The sequence below is a fragment of the Eubalaena glacialis genome, chromosome 3 (genome assembly GCF_028564815.1).
Source record: "Eubalaena glacialis isolate mEubGla1 chromosome 3, mEubGla1.1.hap2.+ XY, whole genome shotgun sequence".
Classification (NCBI taxonomy): domain Eukaryota; kingdom Metazoa; phylum Chordata; class Mammalia; order Artiodactyla; family Balaenidae; genus Eubalaena; species Eubalaena glacialis.
Genome location: NC_083718.1, coordinates 94,710,722 through 94,725,383, shown reverse-complemented (window position 1 = coordinate 94,725,383; position 14,662 = coordinate 94,710,722). Strand labels below are relative to the sequence as shown.

General features: G+C 36.6%; 1 protein-coding gene across 2 annotated transcripts in view; it reads left to right on the top strand.

Annotated features, from left to right (window-relative positions):
* MAGI3 (membrane associated guanylate kinase, WW and PDZ domain containing 3) overlaps positions 1-14,662 on the top strand; it is a 274,622-nt gene that overhangs the window by 207,981 nt on the left and 51,979 nt on the right. For both annotated transcript variants that reach the window (XM_061183666.1, XM_061183665.1), the window contains exons 7-8: positions 8,485-8,542; positions 12,564-12,658. In XM_061183666.1, coding sequence (XP_061039649.1) covers positions 8,485-8,542; positions 12,564-12,658 — 153 coding nt within the window. The remainder of the gene's footprint in view (positions 1-8,484; positions 8,543-12,563; positions 12,659-14,662) is intronic.

The following is a 14,662-nucleotide window of genomic DNA, read 5'->3' as shown; positions in this document are numbered from 1 at the left end:
AAAAGGAGAAGACTCAAATTAATAGAATTAGAAATGAAAAAGGAGAAGTAACCACTGACACTGCAGAAATACAAACGATCATAAGAGATTACTACAAGCAACTCTATGCTAATAAAATGGACAACCTGGAAGAAATGGACAGATTCTTAGAAATGCACAACCTGCCGAGACTGAACCAGGAAGAAATAGAAAATATGAACAGACCAATCACAAGCACTGAAATTGAAACTGTGATTAAAAATCTTCCAACACACAAAAGCCCAGGACCAGATGGCTTCACAGGCGAATTCTATCAAACATTTAGAGAAGAGCTAACACCTATCCTTCTCAAACTCTTCCAAAATATTGCAGAGGGAGGAACACTCCCCAACTCATTCTACGAGGCCACCATCACCCTGATACCAAAACCAGGCAAAGATGTCACAAAGAAAGAAAACTACAGGCCAATATCACTGATGAACATAGATGCAAAAATCCTCAACAAAATACTAGCAAACAGAATCCAACAGCACATTAAAAGGATCATACACCATGATCAAGTGGGGTTTATTCCAGGAATGCAAGGATTCTTCAATATATGCAAATCAATCAACGTGATACATCATATTAACAAATTGAAGGAGAAAAACCATATGATCATCTCAATAGATGCAGAGAAAGCTTTCGACAAAATTCAACACCCATTTATGATAAAAGTCCTGCAGAAAGTAGGCATAGAGGGAACTTTCCTCAACATAATAAAGGCCGTATATGACAAACCCACAGCCAACATTGTCCTCAATGGTGAAAAACTGAAACCATTTCCACTAAGATCAGGAACAAGACAAGGTTGCCCACTCTCACCACTATTATTCAACATAGTTTTGGAAGTGTTAGCCACAGCAATCAGAGACGAAAAAGAAATAAAAGGAATCCAAATCGGAAAAGAAGAAGTAAAGCTGTCACTGTTTGCAGATGACATGATACTATACATAGAGAATCCAAAAGATGCTACCAGAAAACTACTAGAGCTAATCAATGAATTTGGTAAAGTAGCAGGATACAAAATTAATGCACAGAAATCTCTTGCATTCCTGTATACTAATGATGAAAAATCTGAAAGTGAAATTAAGAAAACACTCCCGTTTACCATTGCAACAAAAAGAATAAAATACCTAGGAATAAACCTACCTAAGGAGACAAAAGACCTGTATGCAGAAAATTATAGGACACTGATGAAAGAAATTAAAGATGATACAAACAGATGGAGAGATATACCATGTTCTTGGATTGGAAGAATCAACATTGTGAAAATGACTCTGCTACCCAAAGCAATCTACAGATTCAATGCAATCCCTATCAAACTACCACTGGCATTTTTCACAGAACTAGAACAAAAAATTTCACAATTTGTATGGAAACACAAAAGACCCCGAATAGCCAAAGCAATCTTGAGAACGAAAAATGGAGCTGGAGGAATCAGGCTCCCTGACTTCAGACTATATTACAAAGCTACAGTAATCAAGACAGTTTGGTACTGGCACAAAAACAGAAATATAGATCAATGGAACAGGATAGAAAGCCCAGAGATAAGCCCACGCACATATGGTCACCTTATCTTTGATAAAGGAGGCAAGCATATACAGTGGAGAAAAGACAGCCTCTTCAATAAGTGGTGCTGGGAAAATTGGACAGGTACATGTAAAAGTATGAAATTAGAACACTCCCTAACACCATACACAAAAATAAACTCAAAATGGATTAAAGACCTAAGTGTAAGGCCAGACACTATCAAACTCTTAGAGGAAAACATAGGCAGAACACTGTATGACATAAGTCACAGCAAGATCCTTTTTGACCCAGCTCCTAGAGAAATGGAAATAAAAACACAAATAAACAAATGGGACCTAATGAAACTTAAAAGCTTTTGCACAGCAAAGGAAACCATAAACAAGACCAAAAGACAACCCTCAGAATGGGAGAAAATATTTGCAAATGAAGCAACGGACAAAGGATTAATCTCCAAGATTTACAAGCAGCTCATGCAGCTCAATAACAAAAAAACAAACAACCCAATCCAAAAATGGGCAGAAGACCTAAATAGACATTTCTCCAAAGAAGAGATACAGATTGCCAACAGACACATGAAAGAATGCTCAACATCATTAATCATTAGAGAAATGCAAATCAAAACTACAATGAGGTATCATCTCACACCGGTCAGAATGGCCATCATCAAAAAATCTAGAAACAATAAATGCTGGAGAGGGTGTGGAGAAAAGGGAACACTCTTACACTGTTGGTGGGAATGTAAATTGATACAGCCACTATGGAGAACAGTATGGAGGTTCCTTAAAAAACTAAAAATAGAACTACCATATGACCCAACAATCCCACTACTGGGCATATACCCTGAGAAAACCATAATTCAAAAAGCGTCATGTACCAAAATGTTCATTGCAGCTCTATTTACGATAGCCAGGACATGGAAGCAACCTAGGTGTCCATCATCGGATGAATGGATAAAGAAGATGTGGCACATATATACAATGGAATATTACTCAGCCATAAAAAGAAATGAAATGGAGGTGTTTGTAATGAGGTGGATGGAGTTAGAGTCTGTCATACAGAGTGAAGTAAGTCAGAAAGAGAAAAACAAATACAGTATGCTAACACATATATATGGAATCTAAGGGGAAAAAAAAAAAAAGAGGTCATGAAGAACCTAGTGGCAAGATGGGAATAAAGACACAGACCTACTAGAGAATGGACTTGAGGATATGGGGAGGGGGAGGGGTGAGATGTGACAGGGTGAGAGAGTGTCATGGACATATATACACTACCAAATGTAAAATAGATAACTAGTGGGAAGCAGCCGCATAGTACAGGGAGATCAGCTCGGTGCTTTGTGACCACCTAGAGGGGTGGGATAGGGAGGGTGGGAGGGAGGGAGATGCAAGAGGGAAGAGATATGGCAACATATGTATATGTGTAACTGATTCACTTTGTTGTAAAGCAGAAGCTAGCACACCATTGTAAAGCAATTATACTTCAATAAAGATGTTTAAAAAAAAAAAAAAAAACTAGCTGATAGAGGAAGGTATTATTGGCCCGAATAAATCCTTTGATGTAAAAAAAAAAAAAAAAAAAAAAAAAAAAGAAGAATATGTACCATATCGTGAGAGAAAAGAACATGGAGGATGATGGGAAATTGTAAAGGCTTCATGGACAACAGGTAATTGTGCATCCTTTATTCTGGAAAATAGTGATTCCCATGGCAGACTAAAATTCCATTGAATGTTGGTCATTTACCAGGGGGTTGTTGGTATGTGATTCCAATTTGGAAAGAATGGTAAATGCCTTTCTCTGTGCTCCCCAGTTTTTCCCTCTCTGTACATGAGAAATGTTTCAATTAAATAAACTTTGCAGAAGACTGTCTGATAAAAAAAAAAAAAAAAAAAATTCAACATCAGGAATCCATTTTACTCTCAACCTACTCCTTTTCTCTTAAGATGAAAGAAAGATTAAATTTCTTACTAAAGACATTTTTACTAAAATGTATTGAACGTCGATATTGTTTTTAGAATTTAGAGAATGGTAAAAGAAAATTATCAACTGAATGAGCTCCACAATGAGAAAACAATTGTAATTCATATATTTAAATAAGAAAAATCCTATTTGGAGAAGAGGAAAGATAAATTCATGGGCTTTAGAAACAGTCAACTGCTTGATATGCCAGAAATAGTTTTGCCTTTTGAGTCAGCTTTTGGGGGGAATGCTTTAGCTTCTAACACAGAAAAATACGGTTAGATCTTTCCTATCTCAAAAGTAAATAAACACGTTTTCTCTTGACCCTACTTCTCCTCCACAGTTCTCACACTATGTTTTTCACAACCAAGTTTCCAAAAAAAAAGAAAAAGAAAAAAAGAAAAAAAAAAAGGCTCTCTTCTTAAGGGCTCCACCTTTTATTTTACTCTTTAATATTACAATATGCTGAATTTTGCCCCTTACCTTTCTAGTTAAACTGGTTTTCTTAAGGTTACCGATAACCTCCGGCCTGATTGCCAAACGTAGTGGACTCTTTTCAGCCCTTACCTTGAGTCCTGACAGCTTTATAAAGCATTTGTTAGCGTTGACCATGCTCTCCTCTTGTCTTCTTTGACATCATTCCCCCTGACTATTCTTACTGTCTCTGATCCTTAAATTGTTAATGCTCCTAAGCTTCTATTCTCCATCTTTTTCTATTCACAGTTTATCTAGGTAATCTTGTCCACTGCCATGGCTTTAACTACAATGTCTCCCAAATCCTTTCCTTCCTACATTTCTCATTTGAGGACCAGGTTCATATTTCCAAGAGATTGTTGGATATCTCTATAAGGATGTTGCATAGCCCCTCAAATGTAACACCTCCCAAACTGAGTTAAATATTCTCTATACCTGAGCTTCCTGCCATCACCAAATGACATTACATCCTCCCAGTTTCGTGAGCCTAAAACTGGCTATCATCCTCAACTTTATCCTCACCCTATCTTCTTCATTGCAGTTAAGTACCAAGTTCTATCAATTCTGACTTTAAAAAACCTGCCATCTCTTAAGTGTCCAATGGTGCTAGGCACTTTTCCTATATTATCTGTCTCCTAAATGCCTCTAAATCCAAATTAATACCTCTTCCCTCTTCCCACAGCTATTTTCATCATTGGTATCCAGTAAATATTTGATAATATATCATCTTCATGCCTGAAGAGCCATTAACCTTGGGATCATCTTGGCCTCCTCCCCTCTCTTCCTCCCTCAGTCTTCATGTTAGTCATTGAGTTCTGTTGCTTTGACTTCCTTGTCTCTATTATCCATTCTTTCTCTGTATTCCCACTACCAGTGTCTTAGCTCCAACCTTCATAATTTCTTACCTAAGCTATTAATGACTTTCTTGTTTGTCTGCTTTTATTCTCACTCCACTCCATCTATTTCATCCTTTATTACTGCTGCCCATAATCTTTCCTAAATATAAATGTAATCATGTCTCAGTCCAGCTTAGTCAGTTTCATCATCAAAATAAAGACCAAACTTCTTAACCTGGCACTCCAGAAATGTGTTTTGGTGCTTGCTTAGAAGACAAGCCCCCTTGCATACATCCTTCACTCTAGCCCTATCAAATTATTTGTAATTACTGAAAATGCCAGCCATTCTTAATACCTCAGTGCTCTTTGATCTATGGAATGGCCTCCCTCTCCCCAATCCCAACTCATCCTTTAAGACTGCTCAAACATCACCCTCTTTTAGAAGGCTTTTCTGATAGCTGCTTTACCAAGCAATTGGTTTCATTCCTCTGCTCTCCCCAAAAGCTTGCATTTACCTTCATTATTTCATTTCTCTCTTCTGTTTTCATTTTTAGACTATGAACTCCTTGATGTCAAGAACTATACTGTTTCTAATTTTTATTTTTGCATAAAGAAGAAGGAGAGAGGAGGAAGAGAAGGAAGGGAGGGGAAAAAGGGAAGGAAAAGGGGAAGAAATTCAGTAAATGAATTGACTCACTGGATAGTATATAAAATTGCTAGGTATTTTAGTCTTGCTTTTATTAGCTTTATTTAAGTGGGCAAGTAATAACCACTTCTTTATCTGCATGAATCTGCCCTGCAAAAACCTAGCTAATGTTATCACGTATGAGGGTTTAAAGTGATTGCTAAAAGTAATCTGGAAGATAAATTACCAGTTTGTTTACTCTCCTAAAGAAAGGGCTATACTTTATCTGTTAGTTGCTAATTTCTTTAAGTACTTGCTAAAATGCTGACTCAACTTCCACGTCAACAATGAAATATATTTATTTTGATGTTTTATTTTTATTAGGCATTAATACATCCTTTTTAGTGAATTTTTCAGATAGCAAATGGAAAGTTTCAACTATCTCTATAGTTGCTTCAATTCTCCAAAATTCTCAAAGACAAAGCATAAATCCAGGGCTTCCCTGGTGGAGCAGTGGTTAAGAATCCACCTGCCAATGCAGGGGACACGGGTTCGAGCCCTGGTCCAGGAAGATCCCACATGTGACAGAGCAACTAAGCCCGTGCACCACAACTACTGAGCCTGTGCTCTAGAGCCCGTGAGCCACAACTACTGAAGCCCGTGCACCTAGAGCCCATGCTCTACAACAAGAGAAGCCACCACAATGAGAAGCCCGCGCACCGCAGCGAAGAGTAGCCCCCGCTCACCGCAACTAGAGAAAGCCCACACGCAGCAACAGACCCAATGCAGCCAAAACTAAATAAATAAAAATAAATAAATAAATATTTTTTAAAAAGCATAAATCCAGTTGCAGAAGTCATCCTTACACAGCACAATTGAGTTCCCATGTTACTTCAAGAAAATTTCTATTAAAGAAAAATAGCTCTCTCATGAAAGATCCTCAATGATAATGCTTTGGTAATATTATTATAGAGCATTTTTTTACAGATATAATCCAACAGATATAATCCATGTTATATGCATGTAACAGTTGCTTAGTGTCGACTTAAAGGAAAACATACATGAGAGTTATGAGCTTAAGTGTTGTTCAGGGTCTTACTGAGCCCCATAGCCCAGGAGACAGTGACTCAGGAGCTCTGAGAACTGCTCCAAGAGGTAGGAGAGGAGCCAGGATATACCTGAGTTTTTAGCTGGGAAATTCATGCAGTCAAGCATACATCTTAGCAAAAGATGACCACTAATCACAAAGAACAGACATCTCAAGCTAATGGTCTTAGTACTTTCTATGTATGGGAAGATGCAAGGATCTGGGATCATTGAAATTCTTCCTGCGATATGCATCTAATTATCCAGGGGCCCGTTTGTCCAAAGCACGGCGTGCCTCATCCTGTTTTGTTTTATTTTCATCCTGAATTCCTTTCAGGATGCACTGTCCTGGGTGACTGCAGTGGGTTGCATCTTAACCCCTTGAAGAACTGGATGATGAGCGATGCTCTTTGTCCTTTTTTTCTTCACATGGGTCATAAAATATTGTACCTACTTAACTGATGATTGTTTGCTTCCTAGCTGTGGAGGCTCAAAGTGAACTGAAGTGTATCCCAGTTCTTTTCAGTTGTTTTGATCTGTTTCATATAGTAGTTACTTTTCAACTATACTCATCTTTTCCACCTCAGACATTTCAACTAGGTCCTTCAAAGGAAAACCACAAAAACTCACCAAGCTTCAAAACCACCAATTAATATATATACATAGGCAGAAAAAATATGCTGGAGAAAAGGGGTGGAGGTGATTCAGAGCCTTTCATCAAGAGGCTAGTCATTTATTCTCTCCTTTTGTTCTGAATGTGGAATAATACTGTTTATTAGAGCATAACAGTTTGTATTGTTTATCAGGTTCATTATAATGGATTTTTTACTTACAAAGTCGATATACTACAGGTTAATGATATAAAATGAATAAGTACTTTGTTATTTTCTAAGCCTGTTTGCTGTCTAGCATATGTCATTTGTATGTGTGCGCACATGTGTACATGTTTTTCAGCATAGCAGAAAAAGGGTCTAAAAGAAATTGAAAACAAAAGGGTGGTCAGGGTGGTCATCATAGTGTACAACTATAGGTTTTTTAAAAATTCCTTCTTGCTGGGCTCCTATGTATAATTGATAGTGATAAAAACCACCTGGTAGGAACACTCCTGCCAACTTAATCCATGTCTGACTAATAAAATGATTCTTCAGCAGCCTTACCTTGGAAAACAGAGTGGGAGGGAAAGGGGATTCTTTCTTGACAGGGCCAGTTTACGTTGCAAAGACCAGATTTTTTTTTAACTATCAGAAATTCAACTATTTTCAGTTTTTCTGGTTATATTTTATTGGTCAGTTTACTTGCAATAACACATAATAATCCTATGTAAGGTATTTCTTTGTAACCATACATAAATATAGATTCTACACAAGGCACTGTGTAGTTAAATTTTCCTTCAGATACTTAGATCAAGCTCTTGCAAGGGACAGTAGGTATTTTCTTAGATTTTAAGCAAATCTAGATTGCCCACTTGAAATGGCAAAAATCCAAGGCTGGACTTTCCTGTGGGGAGAAGTGGGTCAGAATGTGATAACAGAAATAATTGACAAATCCTTTGTCTAATAGTGAAAAATTTAACATGCAGCTGCTGCTTGTATTGAACTACAGGGTGTGTCGCACGTCATTGTTATCAGGCTTTTTAAATGAAAGAAGTATACCAGGTGATTTCTTAAATAATTAGCATTTTATGGCTTGTGATTCGAATAAACACCTTTGAGTTTAATGTCATCTTTTCTTCTGTGCTTCTGATTACTTGCCGAGATACTCACTAGCTATACTCTAGATACTCACTAGAAGAAACCACTCAAACTGTGTTTGTTCTTTGAAAGTGAGCCCTCAGCTTTCCGTCTGTCTCCCAAATATTAGTGTAATGAAATAAAAGACACAAATTCATTCTGTAAATTCTTTTCTTGTTGGTTTTGAAACTGGCATTTCACACAATTCTGTTGTTTTTATTTGCAGAACTTCCTTATGGCTGGGAGAAAATTGAAGACCCTCAGTATGGGACCTACTATGTTGAGTAAGTTTGTTACCTCAGTTAATGTTCTCCCAAATGTTTTCCTTTCATTACACAACTTTAGGGAGTGAATGGAATACTTTATGCTTCTGCAATCCAGCTTTCAGGTTTTGCCACTAGTGGAGTGAGAAGGTAGGGACAGTGGGCATTTACTTCACTGACTGGGCTCCCTAGAAGTTGGCTCTGAAGTAAGTATAGAGAGACAGGGGGAAGTTGCCCAGATGAGTAATGGCTAGAGATGTTATCAGTACTACTGTGGCCTCTAAAGAGAGAAGTAGTAGATAGAAGACTGAAATAAGGTGAACTATTAAGGTCACTTTCAACACTATACTTGCATGGTTCTGAAAGCAATGAAGGGACTTTAAGGGCATTGTATCATAATGATCCAAACCTTTGAAGTATATAATTAAAACTGTTCTCTCTTTCAAGGAGTTAATTAAGGAAAACTTAGTATTCTTTTTGGGGGTGAAAGTTGCTTCTCACACAGCTGTTATGGTTAAATTTAACATAAATCTGTGTTGGCGTAGAGGATCAAACACCTGCCTATGTTAGCCAGAGAAATTAGGATAACATCAACATCTAATTTTTCTTTCCCTTTTCTTCACTTACCTAATTGCTACATTATTATGATGGTTGGGATTGCTTTCTCTCAAGATGGTATAGATAGAATTTTGACCTCAGGCATCTAGTACCAGGCAAATAATTGCATCAGAGAGGTTACTATTTACCTGGGAACTAGGAGTCTGCACCAACTGCCAAGGTAGTAAAGGCAAAATATTATTACCTGGAAAAATAGTGAACATGAGAATCTTCTAGTTTTGTGATTGCTAATTAATTTTTCATCACTTGTTGGCACAAACCAGTGCCACTTCCCTAATGCAAGTAACTCTGAGTCCTGTTACAACGCTAGTCTTTATCCTAGTGTGTAGGTTGTTACTTGAGTCACTGTGGTTAGAGGGATTTTTGGAATGATTTCTTAAAATCTAACCTGTACCCTAAGAAAATGAGTCATTTTGACCCTTGGATATGTAACTTAACAGTGTCAATATTTTGGTTCCATTGAAAGGTTATGTTAATTTTATTTCCATTGTGTTATTTCATATCTTTCTAATACTGTGATGTGAAAAGTTCACAGCAGTTCTTTTGTTATTTTTTTTTCTAAAGCATATTTAATTAGAAGAAAAAAACCAACCGTTTTTCTAGTCAAAGAAATATTTAAAGGCTAGCTGAAAAGGAATTGTGGGATTTTTCCCTCTAAGAGTTAGTCTACTTAAATTGGGCTTCAATCAGTTATTATTTGCCATTAACACTACTGAACATTTCTGAGATAATAATTCTCATTCTCTTAGTATCCATTCCAAGTGAATTTGGGTACACGGTCAAGAGGTGAAAGACATTTGCCTGTTATAAAATCTTGGGCTAAATGATCTGGTTCTCGTTAAGCAAGGATATACTAATATTGCAGCAACTTTAGGGCAAATCCTGAAGTGACCTGCTCTCAGCTGTCATGGAGTTATGTGAAATGGCCTGATTAGAAGCAACAGCAGTGGCAGCAATGTGATTTTGTATGATTGCTCCCAGACGAGCTCATTTTACAGGAGGGTAATTTATTAGGTTAAGAAAGAGCAGGCTGTACTCAAGATGCACATTAGTATGGAGTCAGCTGAGCTCTGGAGTGTGGCTTGATTCCCAGATTAGTTAGGCTTTGAATCTCGACTATAGTAATCTGCAGTGAGTTTACTGATGGAGATAAAAAGCTGTTAACTTGAATGGCTACTCTTTGGCTCTCTTAGTTTGTCAAACCAGATGGCACAATGATTGCTCTTGGCAGGAGCCTTACAGTAGTAACACCAACTGCAATGGCAGGTTTTTTTTTTGGTAAGTATTTATTTTAGAAGATGAGATTCTGAAATGGATTAATTTATTTTTGAAAGTAAAATTGTTCCCAAAATTTAATGGCAGGCCTTCCATAAGAATGCTTATATATTTAGAAATGTTGTCTTAATGTATTGCTTTAACTGTCTTGATGCAGTCAGGTGACAAAGTCAAAATATGTCTGCTTTTAATATCTTAACCCTTCATGAAGGATAATGATTTTGTTTGTTGAGGTGAATTCGTAAAATTCTTATATACAAAATTTTAATACAGGTGAAATTTCAAATGATTTATTATATATTTAATTAAGCTTGTTTGCTACCCTTGTTTAATTTTTCTGATAATCTGTCATATTCTCCTCTCTTACTTCCCATAGCTGGTTTTAAAGAAGACAAAATTTGTTATCTTAATAATATTATGGGTATAAGTAACTAAATGAAAAGGAGAGTGTTTTTACTGTTTTGTTTTTTGGGTGACATTTTAATCTAGATAGTCTAAGGTGACAGATGCAATTACTCCCTTCACTAAAATCTTACATTATTTGTCAAAGAATTTTCAGGAAAGGGATTACTCATTTGCATACTTCTACTCTCTTCTCCCACACATAACAAAGAGTATACTACTACTTTTTATGTTCTAATACCTGGGTGGCAAAGTGAGTCATTCTAGCTGATGACGTTAAAGTGAGCCAGGATTCTTTCCAAACAGGTTTATTCTTTTCTAAGTGTCAGTTTCTAGTTTTATTTTTTCAAGACTATGTAAATTATCAGTACCTAATAAATAACTTTTAAAATGGTACCTAACTTAACACCAAAGTCTTCATTTTCACAGAGGGGTAAACAGTAACTCAGTTGATAAGGTCTCCCCTCATACTAAGAAGCAGAAGCATACCTGAGTTTTTGTGAAATCAGAACCCAAAGGATGTCAAGTAGAACTTGCCATATTTAGAGCTCTGAAACTAAATACCTACATCTGTTGCAGGGTTAATAATGCACTAGAAGCCTAAAAGGCATAGAGAACCATACTCAGAAGCTAGCATACCTTGCTGTAGGGTTGTTTTTTGTCCCTGCTGCCCCCTCCTCCATCACCATTAATGTTCACAAATGGTAAAGAAAATATCCAAGTCATATGACTATTTACATATAGATTTTGTAATAGCCTATCTAAAGACAATCATAATCTGAAATTCTCATGATTTGTTGTTTAATTGTTGGTATTTACTAATGTCACTTCTCGTTACAATGGATTCTACTAGAAAATGCATTTCATTTGGCTAAAATATATTTGTACTATAGAAGTACTAGAATATAATTCCCCCTTGCTTCTATATTAGACCTGTTTGCGGTCTTAAACATCTTTTGTACAATAGTTGCATTCTTAACCAAGTTACACTTAACTGACTTGCCAGAATAACCTATGCTCAGTTCCCTCCGTAAAACATACTCTTACCCTTAGTATATTGAATACTATTGGCTAATGGCCTGCCTCTAGTTTCCCCATTCTTTTCTGCTTTCCCCCACAGACTTGTATGCTTTCAAGAGTCAGTTGTGATTGCGCCTAAATCATAAAAAACAGTTAAACTTATGTTATAATTATGTAACTAATTATTATATAATTTTGAAGAAATTTAACTGTGAGAGTTGTTCTGTGATACAGTTTGATAAAAGCAAGTCACTTGCTTAGTTGCTGCTAAATTGATGTGGGTGAGTCAGTTGGAAAAATAATAGTAAAATTCTAGAAGGCCTCTACATTCAGATTTCTTCAAATGTGTCTTTACAGCTGCTTCACTTTAGAGAACCTTAAAACCCTCCTACCATTAACTGCCTTTAAAAAAAATTAACTGATTAATTACCAACAGTTCTGATTATATCATATATGAGGGCTTCTACTGTAGTTTTGAAAACTGTTATTAGCTATATTAGAAACGTTTATAAAGAAGCTATAGTGAATACTTCAGCAGCTTTGACTTCTAGGCATCTTCTCTGGGCCCTTCTTTAGTTGCCAGAAGGCTCTTCCTCTGTGACCTGTCAGCATATCTGGGTTCCATAGCGTAAAGGTACATATTTATCCCTTAACCTATGATAGTCTATTTAAAAATATGTAATTCTTTCATATTAAACTGAAATGCATATTTTTCTACATTTTACAGTCACCTTAACCAGAAAACCCAGTTTGAAAATCCAGTGGAGGAAGCCAAAAGGAAAAAGCAGTTAGGACAGGCTGATACTGGGTCTTCAAAACCAGGTAGAACTTTTACCTCTATCTTCTCTTCTAAGAATAACTTGTGAAACTTATATGCTGAAATAATAAAAGTGAGTTTGAACTTTTTACTGTTGGGGCTTTGAAATTCAACAGAGAATATCTAATTTCTGTCACTGTAAAGGTATGAATAATCTTAATAAAACACCTGGACAGTTTGAGAATACTGAGATTTTTCTCATGCTGCTTATATAGAAAGTATGAAATTGTTGGCAGAAGGGACTGAATAGCTTTGTTATGGGTGCAAGGTTTTAATTTGAAGATTGGATTGTTTCCTAGTGTTTAAGGTCAAGCCAGTATTAGGTCTCTAATTCATTATGAGCTTCTCTCAAGTTAATTGCTTAGATCTAACGTCAGTAACCATTCAGGATTCTTCATTAACTGATATGAACAAATACTAAGTAAATCCACTATATTATTGCCTACATCATTGATTCTCAAGTGGAATGGTAGGGTATTAGTAATATCAGGATCATTTGGGGAACATTTTAAAAATACATAGGTCCTGAGATTTTGATGAGCCTAGCCATGTGTATTTTGAAAAAGATGCCCAGAAATTTCTTACATCCAACTTATCCCTCCTCATCTCCTCCCCCTTCTCTCTCTGTCATTAATAAGGTCTATATGGTCATATCATAATAATCTATTAGATTCTTCACTTCTGTTGCCAATGAGAGAAACAGTTTTTTCCTATAACTACTCTTCCAAAACATAGTCTCTTCCCTTAAGATTTGCATTTGATTTAACAAAATATTTTTAGTTTAACAAATATTTTGGAGCACCTACTATATGCCCAGTGCTTTGCTAGGTACATGGTATTAAAAAAATGATTAAGAGTCAGATAGGTCTTGCCCTCAAGAGTTCACAGTCTAAAATAGGAAACTAATAGTTAACACTATATGGTGATAGGTGTCATCCTGTATTAGTAGTTGAATGAGCAGGGGGCGGAGCAGGTTTGAATCCCAGCTGTGTAACCTTGGTTGCGTTTTTAAATTCTTTGTTTTCTCATCTACAAAACAGGAATAATAGTAGTACCTACCTCTTAAGGTGGTTCTGAGTATGCAAATTAATACATGTAAAGTGCTTACAATACATGTAAAGTGCTTACAAATACATGTCTGGCACATGGTGACCAATAAACAATAGCTTTCATTGCTATTAATAGAGATGTACAAGGTACAGTGGTGGCATAAAGGAGGGAGTGCACAACTTTGCTTTGGTGGAGGAAATCAAGGGGGCAGGGGAACCTTCAGACAGAGGACATATGTGAACTGGGTCTTGAAGTGCCAGGAAAAGTTAAGTCAGGCAGATCAAAATTTTAGAGGAGCAACAAGGCATACCAGCTAGAAGGAACAGAATATATAAAATCATAGAAGCATGAAATGGTGGTCCAGGGGTCAGAGAACAGATACAAATGGCCAGCGCGTAGGGTATTTTAGGGTAGTAACAAGAGATGAGGTTGTAAGGATAGGCAGCCATGAGAAGAAACGAGTTTCAAAGAGAAGCTGAGTATTTATGTCACATGGTGCTGAAAAGTCGAGAAAGATGAAAATTGAAAAGTGTTTTACATTGGACTTAAAAATGTGGAGGTCATTTGTCACTCTAGCAAGAGCAAGGGAAGAGTAAAATAAAACTGCAGTAGAATAAAGAGGAAATGGGAGGTGTAGAAGTGAAGACAGTGGGTTTAGCCAACTATTTTGCTAACTTTGAGTGTGAAAGTGGTAGCCAGAGGACATTAACTGCAGAGGAACATGAGTCCCCATTTTACACATAAACAGACTTCAGGAAAGATTAAGCCTCTTGCTTACAATCACAGTGAGTGTCAAGTCTGGATTTGAACCTAGTTTTACTGACTTTAAATTCAGAGTTCTTTGTATTATAACATGTAGTTCCTGAAGTTCCATGTCTTCCATGGCCCATAACAAAGATCTTCTCTCCTTTACTAAGCTCTAAGCTCCTCGAGGGCAGGACCCATGTGTTTTATTACTT